Genomic DNA, 14487 nt, shown 5'->3' with positions numbered 1-14487 from the left:
AGACTTTTCCAATCTCTTCCCAGACAAGAAATTGACACTCGTCTTCCAAATATTTGCACAATAAACCTTGGATTCTATCGAGTTAGTTATTTCACATAGGTACATATTTTTGTAACAAAAGTGTATGTTTTCTACAAATCTAAAATTACCACTCATTCATGTGAGTAAGTGAGAAACTAGCCCATAGCGGTTACCATTTCAGTTGTCAGACTATATAAATACTATTAAGTCATCAAAATTTCAGCTCATTCTTCGCAGTATTACGTCGACGGACAGCTGTGTCCAAAATTTCAGCTCAAACTAGGTGTCCTAACAGTTTGTTTACATAAACAAAGTCATAGTGTATCGGTCTGCAACCGCTAGAGCACTTCAGTGACAACCGGGTGTCGCAACGAGCTGCCTTGGTAGGGGCGTGCACTTTCGAGACGTACTCAGATTGCGCTTGACCATAGCTCCGTGAGCCTACAATAAAAACGATTAGCTCAATATTTATCGAAAATAAATACATTAAAAAAAATTGAAAAAAAATTGTTGCATTTTCTTATTTTCAAATAAGTGGCGTATTGGAAACATAATATTATAGTTCTGATTAATGTTAAATTAACAATATCCTGGAAAAATGCAGTCATTAAGTTTTTTAATCAGCGTAAGTGCGTTAGTGGTGTGCTGCCTGCATTTCACGAAGGGCGATAAGGAAGTTGTCGAAATCGGTACGTAAATAGATTAAATTATTATTTACATTCATATCATAATATACATAATATAACCGCTGTTGCACTCGAGGGTAGGGAATAGAAGAGTAGTAGAGACCCATATACGTTACCTATAGTTCACTCGATCTTTAGTATGTAGGTAACAAAAACATTACCTATCGTTATTGAATTCTTATATACCCTGCATAATAATCTTCTATTGGTGTTGGATTTTTCTAAATCTCGTGCTGTTAAAATGTTTGTTAAGTACCACAAAATTCTACGCATCTTCAAACTGCTTACTTCAAGGACCTTAAGGGAAACTTTTCTCATACCCACACGTGTAGAGTTTCGTCACCAATAATTGGCAAGGCGTAACGATCACGGTCGAATATCTTCACGGTGTACTGCTGAAGCGGTCTAATTAGAAGAGTACATATTGTATACATTTGTGGCGGACTAAAACCTGTACAGTCGGAACTTTTTGTGTGTGTGTTATGTTTTATATTTTATTAATTTTTCTCCTTCAAAAAATAAACTGACAGATTACAATACTTTTACACTCTTGATGAAGCATTTTTATTTAGTTAGAATCCTGCGTAGCATGCTTATGAGCATCTCGCTTAGATGCTACACATTGTAGCAAACCTATCATATCTTGTGTACTTGTTTTTTTATATTGTAGGAAATCATCAATATCCCTCCCGCTATGGATGCAGTGTGAGGGAGTGTCAGACTCTTACTGGCTAGAACCCACCATGATCCTTTTAATAAAAGCCCTTAATGTCCTTGAGGCTTATACCCTGTAGTGGAGTAGTGAAAAAGGTTGATGATGATTTGTGAATAGTGATTTTAGTCGCTCTTTCATGGGATTTCAGTATTACTAGTGTACTAGCCCTTCATAATACTTGCAGATTTGCGTAAGCTTTTGAGGAAAACCAGCGACATGTTTAATAATAGTTTTAGTTAAATTAACCTTTGCTAACGAAGTAGTAGAGCTTTCGGTAGTTACTACCTATGTCTCTCGATCTTCCTGTTATGTGTCCCACGTTGGGAGCAGGTTGTCTGATCTTTCGTCTCCACTTGGCTCTATCTTCGGCGTCACTTCTTACACTAATATTGAATGTAGGTACATATATTACCTAAAGTGTTTTTGTTACTTAAAACGCATGTTACCAAATGTCTTCGCTCCTAAATTGCATGCTTATCAATAATGCAGAAAGCATAAGATCTTATTTGTAACTTTTATCTAACACTGCCTGTCAGTATTTCAAATTTTTCCTTTGCTTTTTATGGCCGCGGTAATTCTTTGGAAAAACCCTCAAAAAACCCAAATCTTTACAAAAAAACTTCACGTATGCCTGCTCTATATTCTGCTATATCCACTTAATTAGAACTCATTTTATATCCAGCTACACAATTAGTTAATATCATTGAAATCGTAATGTCGGTGACCACATGACTGTGCATACCATACTTGCATAAGCGAGCTTCAAGTAAACGCATCTAAAGCCGGCTGTTTCCCAAGTGGAGCAATGGTAATTTCTGTCAAGGTTAACCATTCGACATGAGGTTTTACATTTAGATCTATATCTTAGTTTATTAAGCAAATTGCATTGCTAGAATCAGCAATAATTTGGCGAACGTTTGTAATGGCAATAGTGCGAGAGTAGAGGATAGAAGGGAGCTATAGAACTACTTATGACTCAAGAGTAACTACCTATGTCAGGTCAATTGTTAACTTGAACGCCACTCACTTGTTTTTCTTCTTTCTAACGCTGCTCCATTTTTGTATCCTCTTCTAACAGTCACTAACGATGAATAATCGTAAAATCAAGAACTTGGAGTATCTACAAGATATCAGATACAGGATATGAACATGTTATGCAATTTTATCGGTAACATATACAGCAAAATACTAGGTAAATGTTTTCCTGAAACTTGACCCTAAAGTCGAAATTATTACTAAGAAATCAACATATTGCAAGTTGTTGTACATATATGCATACACCTCGACATACATTGGAGAAACAAAATCCGCATAGTTGACCCAATAAGACAGCATCAACAAGATATTATGCAAGTGAGCTATCGTCAGTTGAACAGGTTGTCGTACTTGGTGTCGAGTTGTTGTCGAGATACTCTCGAGTTGCTATCGAGTTGAACATTTCTATAGGAAGAACGGTGATGGTTGTAGATGGCAATTGTTTTACCGTCAGAAAACGTTGTTATTACGATAAGATACGTAAATAAAGTTCTCGTTGATTAAGAGGCTAAGATACTTTTGCGAAATCTGGGAAATAAGTAGTGCCTAAATCTAAACAAATAAGAAATGTTATCAACATCGTAGTGTTAAATAAATGTAAACTATCAGACTTGTTCAATGTTTTATATTTGCATGAAATGTTTGAATAACCTTCAGAGCTAAACTGTTTACTTAAAAGTTGATTCTCTCGAATTTTCCATAATAATTTAATGGATTAACCTTCAGGGCTTGCACAACCTTACCAGTATATCACCATTATCAGTTTATTGGAATAGAGAGGAATAGATGAAGGGTATGTTGTAGTAAAAGATACAATTGAGTCTCGAGTATTCGATAGTGATGTTGAAGATAGAACGAATCAGAGAAAAAAGATTAGGAATATAAGAAGATTATTAAACAGTTTATTAAAACGTTAAGCTAGGTAAGATACATATTAGATGCGTATAAAACATTATATATTGTCCCGGTAATTTGCACTCATAAGAGTGCAAATTGAAGAGATACTGTTAAACTGAATCTAAACAAATCAAACTGCAGTGCTGCTGCAATTTTTTTTTAATCGTCCCTTCCCTTCCCAAATAGTCCCTTAACCACACTTCAAACCTTGAAATTACAACATAATTCTGCTTACCAACAAGAATTTGCTCGGTTGAACCAATATACTATGAAGTGCTCATCTTGAATTGAAACCGTGTTCTACTTTTATGTAAAATTGCCTTGCGACGACACTTGAAGATGAAGTAGGAAGTCCCCTCTTGCTAGAAATATCTATAGCGGTTACCGCATCTTATTGTCTTGAGCAATTCTCAACCGTTATACTCAAACACGACTATAAAATATGTACGTAATACCCATAAAATATGTTATGCGTTAACAATAGGCGGGTAACTTAACTCGGCCAAACACCAAAAGGGTTCCCAGTAGGCAGTTACACCAAGGGCCTCAGGGCCTTACACAGAAAAGGTACTTCTTGACATTTCACCTACGTATTGCCCAGTGGCGGATTTACCAATAGGCCAAGTAGGCCAGTGCCTAGGGCGGCAGATTTAGAGGGGCGGCAAATTTTGCTAATTTTTTTACAGTTTTTTTTTAGAATTATACGAGTACACAATCCATATATAAATAAACGATTAATAAATGCACTGTAATATATGCTAAGGTTTATGTGATCATGAATTTTAAAATATTCCAATAGCGTTTCAATAAAAATAAATTGAAAGATCCGCTCGCTTCGCTCGCGGTTCCTTCATCATTTCTGGTTTATTCTGCGCTCTTTGAGTCCAATCTAACAAAAAGTTAAAGCACCGAAGTAGCAAAAACAACTGACGCTCTACGCTGACGATTTCTAAGCTGTTCAGGAGGTGGAGGACTTTTGTGCCCCAAATAATTTCGCTTTTGTGTCCCAAAACTCAAAAAATTTCGCGCTCGCTGCGCTCGCAACTTTTTCACTTTACATTGTTTTTTTTCAAACTTGTTTGAGTATTTTTGTGTTCCAAGACTCAAAAATTTCGCCTTTCACTTGACAGTTACTTTTTTCTAATTTCTTTAGATATCATTGCGTCCCAAAAATCACAAATTTCGCGCTCGCTACGCTCGCGGCTTCTTCTCTTTGCAGTGGTTGTTTTTCACACTTGTTTGGGTACGTTTGTGTCCCAAAACTAAAAAATTTCGCGCTCGCTACGCTCGCGATTTTTTCACTTTAGGCCGGTTTTATAAACTCGTTTTGGTACTTTACTATTCTAAAACTTAAAAATTTTGCGCTCGCTGCGCTCACGGCTTTTTTACTTGACACTGGTTTTTATAAAGCTAGCTAGCGCTTTATAACTTTGCAGTGGTATGACTCCGGTTTCTTTATGTTAAACCTAGCAAAAAGCACCATGAATGATTTCTACACGATTTTTAAGTACTTCAATTACAATTTTAGTCCGTGATTATATTGTGTCGTTTTTTTTTGGGGGGTATGCTCAATAGGTAGTCCGCCCCGGGTGCCACCCGATGCGGCGTACGCCACTGATCATAGTATCCGAACGAATGAACCGATTTCAATTTAGTTTTTTTTTGGTATTACAGGTGTTTTACGGGCGAGTGTTCTTAGACATGTTTCCTGAAAATCAATTGAGCCGTTTAAAAGTTACAGAGGTTTTACGCTTTAAAGTCGCTGTCAGATAAACTTGTTAGGTCAACATTAAACTCTTCGTTACATAGCGGGTTGCAAAAATAATCTAGTAACTGACAGAAATGTCATCATTAAGTTCACAATCATTAGGGGCGGCAAAAATTGAATGGCCTACTAGCGACAAATTTGTAAATCCGCTACTGGTATTGCCATACAGGGACTGAACCCCTGGGGCAGTGCTTATGTATTCTTTTACCCTAAAAGTTTAGGATGTTTCAAATGTCTACAATTTGTTATGTAGGTAACATTTCTAAGGATTTTACAGTATATGTGTTATGGTTAGGTATTTCAAAGAATTGGCGTCCATAAACATAGACGTGCTAATATGTTTATAATGCTAAGGTATAGACACCTTCGTCGTTCATTATTTATTGCTACTATTGAATTAGATAACCGAATAAATTTTAGCTCAGCTTATGCATTATGCAAGTCCTTTAAAAGGTGCTGCTGCATTGTATTATTAATCTGTCTACTTTTAATTTACAAATAAAACAATCGACAAATTCAATATTTCAAATGTTTGTTACTGACTCAAAAGAAGTTTCCAGCAAACCACTTTTTAGATATTCGAAAATTGCCATTAGTAGGTATTAGTGAACTTATACTTGAACTTGACATTTTCAAAATGACTAAACTATCACCAGAATATTTGAACATATATGCACTTAATCTTATTCAAAAGCAAAAAGTATTTTGGTAATTTTCCTGCTCAAAGTTAACATTGACATTCTCGAAATGTTACATGTTTATTGTTTTGCATTTATAAACCATTTCCTAGCAGTAGTAGCAGATAGTTTCGATAGACAAAAACTGTCTCGAACTCATACTCAGATCGCATTAAACCTTCCACACATTATTACGTGAGCTTTTGCATTTATATAAGTATAAAAATAATTTCATGTACAACACAACAACAACCAATAAGTATCAACATCGCGTTTCTGATTTTGAAGAAGCTATTTAATTATACGTACATAATTAATCAATTAGGTACATTAGCGCGTGGTGCGCTAGGAACCGGGGATCTTCAGGATATTAAATTAAAACATTCAATAATAACTTTAACTTTGCGTTTATTCGCTGACTCGGGGGTGAAGTCACATACTTCAATATAAAAACTTATTCTATGGAACAAATCGAATACATTTGAAATGATTGCCCGGTCAGTATCAAAAATATCTCACGAATAAAACCTTACAAATGAAAAAGTTTCTAACTACGTTACAGTACTCTGTAAGTAGTTGTAAATTTTAACAGAATATTTAATGCTACCTTTACATAGGTACTTAGGCCTTATCCTTGGCTATTCCCCAGTGCTGGCTCCTTGACATAAAAGCAGGCACACCATTACGGGTCACCTAATGGTATAGTGACCATAACTGCTATTACTGCGGATGCATTACCGGTTACATCATGTGCGACCATTGCCCAACGTTGCAGAATCGCTCCGGGCTATAAAACTTAATGACGGACCTTTAGGTGCCATAATAACAAATCTATTGGTTCTTCAATTACATTAAACTTGGTATTTTGAAAAGTTCATACTCCGTTCTGGCTACGAAAGGTTTTTAATCTTGAAAGAGGCTTATCAAGAGCACTTACCAAAACGTACATACCATCAATTAATTTGCTATAGGTACTTGCTCTCAGCCTTTCAAATTACGGATTACCATTGCGATTACAGTGCTAAATTGATGGTCATTTTGCATTATAAAATCCTTTTTTAAAGTAGTTAGATGGGAGGAATGCACAAAAGAAACTTAAAGCTTCCTATTGCGTACGTGACTGGCAATACATTTTTTTTTATGAAGTAGGTACCTACATCTAAATAATCGATATGTACTTTGTACCGATACTGCTCTTGAAGGTTCAAAGATCACAGCATTGAATCCATAAGTATCATGTCGACAGATATATGAAATGTTGAGGTTTTCGTAACGAATGCATTGAGCAAGATGGCGACTTGCTTTGCTCATCTGAGCATCAACAAATAGTGACGCAAAGAACAGCCAAGGTTCGTCCTATATGTTTCTTTGGAAAATTTTGTTGTTATTCCATGAGGAAGAGCATGTTAGAAGGATAAACCACAAAGTTAATAAAATTAAATATTTAATAGGTAACCAAACTTCTGCTAATCAAGTCCAAAGTCGAAAATGCAAAGGATTCTAGCAGATTTATCATATTTTTTATTCAACTATTCGTTTATTTTGTAACACATTGTATCTATTATTCATGCAAAATAACAGTTTCGCAACCATAAAATAATAACGAACAATGCATTTATCTCCATGCACGTATCGAACTTTGCAAAATATATATTTTATGACAACTTAAATCACAGTTTCTTTCATGAGAAACTGCTCTGGCACGCACGTCTAGGTATCTACCATAAATCTGTTGTGTTCCTATATCTTTTTAGTCCTACATATCTACTTGATTTTTATGTACCAATTAAAATGTTCCTCATAATTACTTGGAGAAGTTATTTAGAATCACCACGGAACAGAAACATTGTTCTTTCGGTCGAGGTAAATAAAAGTTACCAAAATGTTTCTAGATTACATACGTACCTACTATTGTTATTTACCAATTATGATATTTATACATCCCTGCTGATTTTATTACAAAATGAATTCAATGCGATAATTATTGACAATCAACTTTCTTCAAGAGCAAACAAGTCTCAGATCGATCGAGACAATTTCAAAACGGGCCATTTTTGTAATTGGCCAGTTCACTGGTGTCCTCGTTTCGTTGCCAAACTGTAACTTCTACTGTAAGCTGATATTCAAATTACATAAGAATTGAAACTGTAGTGTGATAATTAAATAAATACCTCCACGATATTGGTAAAATGTATACATACTTGCATCTGGAGGTTGTTTTGTGAATGTGATGGCAAACTGCAATCTGTCCTAGTTATAGAGTTTTGCAACGATTCGGTGTGGAATTTTTCGATAATGAATGTCGCTTGTTTGTTTATTGTATTTAACATTGTGCAACAGTGTACCCCACCATGAATTGCTAGGAAAATACCAAGTGGAATAGAGATGATCTCAGATGTGTTAATTCAAAACATATAGGTAGGTACTTACTTATAGGTACTCCATCCTCCGAGCCTGTTTCCCAAACTATGTTGGGGTCGGCTTCCAGTCTAACCGGATTCAGCTGAGTACCTTGCTTTACAAGAAGCGACTGCCTATCTGACCTCCTCAACCCAGTTACCCGGGCAACCCGATACCCCTTGGTTAGACTGGTGTCAGACTTACTGGCTTCTGACTACCCGTAACGACTTACTTATAGGTACTAAGTAGGTAAAAAAATAATATGTACCTAGACTTTAAGAGCTTTTGCTTATTATTCTAAAATTGGAATCCCACGTTAGCTTTATTTTTATCCGATCTCGGAGAGTTGAGATTTGAACATGAATTTCAATTACTGTACCGATATACATAGTCTATATTATCTAGTGTATTTAAAAGAAAACATACGTGAAACAATGAGGAAGGAACCCAAATCGAATTAGGTACTTACCAACAACTGCTTTTTGAATTAACTAATGCACTGCATTAATTAATGAACGCCAAGGTAATAATAATCTTGAAGTTCATTAATTAATGCAGTACATTGCAATACACATTTTAAAGTGGTCCATTTTATTAAAATTTTGTCCTCAACTCAGAAACCAGCTAACCAACCAAATGAGACCCAATAACATAAAAAAATACTAATTTCATCGCCAAGAAGACCTAGCAATCGAATGACAATAGTTCACACAAGCTGTCAGGGTCACTCAACACCCAGAGGTTACGCACACCATTAGTGGTCGAAATACTATTACGAGGACAAAACCGTTCAGCTAGCCAAAACCATTTTACACAATAAATGTTTGGGACCGGACACGTTATTGTTAGCATTTCTATTTTGTAAATTTTGTAAACTGCTATTCCAATTCTATGACTTCTAATGACGATGACACAATAGCGTCTGTTTATCCAGTACCTACCTGACTAAGTCGTCCTAAGTACACCTCCGAGGGGTCTTAATCTGTAACTAGTCTATGCTGATTGGATAGTCCCACAACCTATTTTAAGAGATCGATCCGTCTCTGATTACAACTACTTACCCTAATAATCTTAAGACTATGACGTATTCAGATAATGTTTTCTTAAATCTGATCAACAAGTTAAATAGGTACCTATCTCTTCAATATGTAATTTTCAATTCAATATGTAAGCCTACTTACATATCATTATTATTTATGTTTTTCAGAAAGAATATTTGCAGCATGCAAGAAATCTTCACCAGACTTTGATGGGTGCATAAAGAGAGCCTTCAATAAGGTTCGACCTTATTTTAAAATTGGTGAGTACCTCCGATAATCATACAGATACAGACCTCTACGTATGCCTGTGTATAAAAATCAATAAATGTAATCGTCATGTTTCAGGCATACCAGAAATGGGCGTGGCGCCCTTTGATCCCCACTTCGCGCGTGAGATCAAACAGACCCGTGCTATCAATGGAATCGGATACACACTCACGCTGAACAATGTATACGAAAGAGGATGGTCGCAGTCTACAGTCACTAAATACAAGTGAGCTGAAGTTTATAATTTTTAAGATATACCTAGGCAAAGTTCAAAAAACAAATCTCATCTTTCTCTTCCTTCTTAAATGAAAAATCTGAATTTCCTAGTGATACCGAATATTTTTTCCAGAACTGACTGGGAGAACCAGCGCATAGTTTACTCACAATACTTCCCAGAAAAATGGCTCGAAGGTAACTACGAATTCAAGGTAAGTCAAGTGACAACCCCTTTAAAAGCTAGCCACTAGCCACATTCCCATAAGCTTCATAAGCATAAGCCATAGGCACTAGCCCATAACTGACAGTAATAAATAAGATTGATAGAGCCCACTTACTTTTCATTATTTTTTGCTAGTTACTTCACTAAAGGCATCCAGATAGGAATTATCAGAAACCTTCAATAAGGCTCCACTTTCCAGGGTGACGCATTCGGTCTAGGCGTCCTCCGGTCGGGTCACTGGAACATGACGCTCCGGGACTACTCGCAAACGACGCGCATCAAGCGTAACGGCGCTGGCGTCGATGTGCACGTCGAAGTGGACCACATCGGAGACATGGAGATACATGTCGGCAACCTCGTCAGGGGGAACGGAATACTTGGTAGTTATATGCGTAAGATACTTTCCAGACTACCGCTTTTGGGGTAGTGAGTAGATTGCACCGTTTTTTGTAGTTTGCACCGTAGAGTATTGATGTGACGGTAATTATATACTTAAGAGCTAGATGATAATCACATTTGATTCACGTTTGTCTGTAAGGCTCATGCACGAACTACTTTTTATAAGGATTTTTAAGTGCCCGGAAGTAATGGTAGATGGCATCGAACCTTGTACTTTTTGGAGGTTTCTATCGTCATTTCTCTGCCTTTTCAGAGCGCATGCTGGACCGCTTGATCAATGCGACGTGGAAGCCAGGCTTCGCGGTCATCAGGCCACTTATCAACGACCTGGTCAGCACAGCCTTCACCGACATCTGGAGCACGTCCTTCAAGGACTTCCCCATCGATAACTTTATAAGATGAAGTTCTTAGCTTTAAGTGTTGAATTTTTAAGTGCCAGTTTGTATATATGAACTTATTTTTAGGAATGGAATATTCATCATCATCACCTTATATTAAGGGATATTAATTTTAGTCATACTTTACAAAATCAATTGGGTTCATCGTTAATTTGTTTAAGGCAGACAATAAACTAGTCATATATTTTCATTGAAGGAATTTGCTTTCATTCCCTTACCTACTTTTAGAACTTTACATTAGTGGTTTTATAATACGCGCCAAACTATCATAAAAACTGTTTTCGCTATGGACAAAGAATTAGTTTAAAAACTATAAGGGAACTAATACAAACCTCATAGGTTGTGACTAGTCAGGGCAAGGACGCAAAAAAAAGACACGAATATATTACATATCTCAATATTATATTTATTAAAAAATATAACCTAACTATATATATGACTTTATATTTAAATTCAATCAACAAATAACTCGCACGTTCGTCGAAACTGGAATAATCAACCTCAGTCTTTCAACACAAATGAATACAAATCAAACAGGCCTCACACCAACAACAAATGGCGCAAACAAGCGTATCGTTACCTCCGAGCGAGTTCCGCTCTCCGTCCCTCCCGCGCTCACACACACTATAGTTCGGCCATTCAGAGAATGCGTTCCTGACACGTCGCGATTGAACTGACGACGTAACTTTGCAATGGCGTTGCAGTTACGATAAAAATATTTTTGCTGGTTGTTTACCGTTTTAACAATTGAGGAGCATTAAAACAACATTATTATATCAATAATCAATGAATGTAGTTACGTCGTCAGTTCAATCGCGACGTGTCAGGAACGCATTCTCTGAATGGCCGAACTATATAAATACATATTTATAACATTGCACCTTCAATTTGTTACATTAAAACCAGATAAAGTATTACACAAAACTTGCCGATGAAGTCTCCAGTTCATATTATACAGCAGACATTCTGCATCTACGAGCAAAACTTAACTTGTCTGGTTACAACCCTTTCATTGACAATGTTCACACTAGGCTACCTCGCAGCTTATAAACAAAATAAGTACATCTACAGACAAGAAATAAGATAGAATACTACCAGTGATATCTGTGTGTATCCCGCACCACAAATTGTAAACAGTGGGTCTACGTCGCCACTCAATCTGAAGTTCCAATTTAAGTTTAATATTGTCTGTATTGAAATACTACATTAGGACCCTGTGGACCGTCGAACTGACGTTATTATGTACGGACTAAAATCGTTGTAACAGTTGTGCCCCACGTCGATAGTTTCACATATTAACTTAGACAAACAATACGAACATTTTAATTTGAGATCCTCATCAAACTATCGAAGCAGAGTGGAAACAAGTTATGAGTATATTCCAATGCATTCAACTGAAATATAAAAATACTGACAGCTATTATGTAAGCGTAAAATTATGAGGCTATCTTAACAAATTACAGGATTGATTAGGAAGGCAGTCTGCTAACAGTAAATATAAACGGTCTGGTTTACGGGGTCTCGACAGATACTCTATGATTTAATTTATATTGGACCTACCTCATGGTAAAATTGGCCAGATAAACTGTTTCGTAAGACAGACTGTTAATAATGTACTGGCAGACTGCTGATTTTATATAAATACTAATCATATTTCCAATTTATTGATTTTTGATATACCAGACATGCGCGATTGCAATAAATAATTTCAATATATTAAAAAGCCAGTGAAGTCAACCTGCACTAACATTATATAGTGTAATGCGTTAACATAACCATTGCTCAGTGTTAACAAACTCATTCGTAAAGAACGAAACATCGAATGACGCCTACTATGGAAGTAGCGTAAAACCTTAACTAAATTACGAGAAAATTTTTGTTAATAATTTGTACTTCTTTTTCTCGTACGTTTGGCCCCAGAATTTGTGTCGTAAACAATTTAAAATTAAACTGCCACCCCTACGGAAGGGCGGCATCAAGCCGAACAAAACGGTTGCATAGGCTACTGCCTACCCGTTGATTACATGATTGTGTTCCTTAAAGATCGACATTCAGGTACCGATATTCCTCAACTAGGCAGTTTGTCCGCTGCATTAAAATGCTAGGTATATCAACGAACTCGATAGTACATCCACCGATTTCACGAAGATATTTAAGGAACATGACATGAGGTAACTAAAGTATCTTGCAGATATCAAAAGCTTGTCATTTTAGAATAAGATACTTCACGAGCGCCGCAAAAACAAATGCTTACTTATTTTTTATGATTTCAAAAAGATATTTGTAACAAAATTTTCTTCATACAATATTCAAACGAAAAAGATAAAATCCTATCAAATCGAAATAAAACTTAATGATAACGATGTTGAAACGAAAAATGTTCTAAATTCATTTGTAGTAAGATTTCATTTCATTGAAAACGTTATAGCACAACAGAGCTGACGTACTGTACAGGTTTACTGACATTAAATCGAATTCGTACATATACATCAACAAAAGGAGATGGTGCGCAATTCTTGAAAAAGTAAGAAAGATTATTTTTGACTGTTCATTAAGAAAAGTTAAATTAATATCGTTATAATTTATGAGCGTTAACACGATCAAATTAATTCCAAAAGAATTTCTTCGTGTATGATAAGGATTTAAACAGTCCAATATAAAAGCTAGCAGCCATCCCTTTTGTTGTTTTGTCGACAGGTGTAATCACGAACCGTCCTGGGGCCCGATTCTCCTAAGTTAATAATGTCAAAATCGAATAGAAATCTAATCGCAATAGCAGTTTTAACCATATCGGGCATTCTGCTACTAATAAAAGACCAATCGTATTTGATTGACATTTGATTGGCGTACGATTGGTCTGCTATTTTGGAAATTTTGGTCTATACGGTAGTTTGCTGTACAATCATTTTGCAATCGTAAATCATTTGCAGACAAAATGATTCATTATTGAATGACAGAAAAGGTTAAAAATGTTTATTTCAAAGAAAAAATAGCGGAATGCCACATACGCTTCAATCGTAATCGAGTCGGGATCGGATCTCAGTCGAATCGAGTCGAACGTCAATCGAATGTTGCTTAAGTAAAATTAGGAGAATCGGGGCCCTGATAACGCAAATAATTGTATAAATAAACATAGTGATTGAATACTATTAGCGGGTAGTCTGGCGGGACGTAGTCGCATGTGTTTACACTTGCTACAGCGAGATAGTTCCGCGCCCTTGTGTCCGAACTCCTCGTAGTTTAAACATGTTATGCGTATCGACGTGCAGTTATTATTGTTGATAGTAACGTGATATTCATAAACCCACGTTCTCAGTCTAATCTCGAGAATGAATCGAAATCTTAATATGTACAATTGCCTGGAAGACGCGGGATCTCTTGCTTGTTGTTACAAGGGCACGGAATGTAACTAATGTAAAGTGGAGAACTAAACGTTTAAAATAATAATTTCGCCCTCTTCCGTACTAACTACGTGCACTAGTATTGCAACCAGGTTCCGCCTGCCTGTGTCCGACACTCCGCGCCTCCCTCACTCAAGCCGCTCACAAACATCTCCAAATTAACTCTAACATTAAAATTATTTTGATATGCACTTATTAATAGGTTTTTTTACAATGACATTTGTGCTGTACACTATTCAAAAACGGCAGAGCGGAGGCGGGCCAACGCGTTCGAGTAATGTACTTACATACACGGTAAGACGGGTATCGCGGCATCGCACTTTGTACTTAAACATTCAAAATTA

General features: G+C 36.3%; 1 protein-coding gene across 2 annotated transcripts; it reads left to right on the top strand.

The window, feature by feature from the left end:
• Nucleotides 1-292: 292 nt before the first annotated feature.
• On the top strand, nt 293-10932 carry LOC124640405. Of its 2 annotated transcripts, none has more exons than XM_047178180.1 (6): nt 293-710; nt 9407-9499; nt 9585-9732; nt 9856-9934; nt 10145-10325; nt 10598-10932. In XM_047178180.1, exons 1-6 carry the CDS (start codon nt 620-622, stop codon nt 10744-10746), a joined length of 741 nt encoding a protein of 246 aa, XP_047034136.1. In that variant the 5' UTR covers nt 293-619; the 3' UTR covers nt 10747-10932. The 2 variants fall into 2 exon arrangements, with proteins under 2 accessions (XP_047034136.1, XP_047034126.1); XM_047178170.1 differs by having other exon boundaries at nt 465-710; nt 10145-10337.
• The last annotated feature ends 3555 nt before the right edge of the window (nt 10933-14487 follow it).

Source organism: Helicoverpa zea, chromosome 2 (assembly GCF_022581195.2).
Source record: "Helicoverpa zea isolate HzStark_Cry1AcR chromosome 2, ilHelZeax1.1, whole genome shotgun sequence".
Classification (NCBI taxonomy): domain Eukaryota; kingdom Metazoa; phylum Arthropoda; class Insecta; order Lepidoptera; family Noctuidae; genus Helicoverpa; species Helicoverpa zea.
This window is presented reverse-complemented; position numbering and strand designations above follow the sequence as displayed.

Bases quoted from the DNA above. Each gene is read 5' to 3' on its own strand.
- LOC124640405 (XM_047178170.1), top strand. From the start codon at position 620: ATGCAGTCATTAAGTTTTTTAATCAGCGTAAGTGCGTTAGTGGTGTGC. The intron at 711-9,406 runs GTACGTAAATAG...TATGTTTTTCAG, and splicing joins TAAGGAAGTTGTCGAAATCG to AAAGAATATTTGCAGCATGC. The intron at 9,935-10,144 runs GTAAGTCAAGTG...TCCACTTTCCAG, and splicing joins AAGGTAACTACGAATTCAAG to GGTGACGCATTCGGTCTAGG.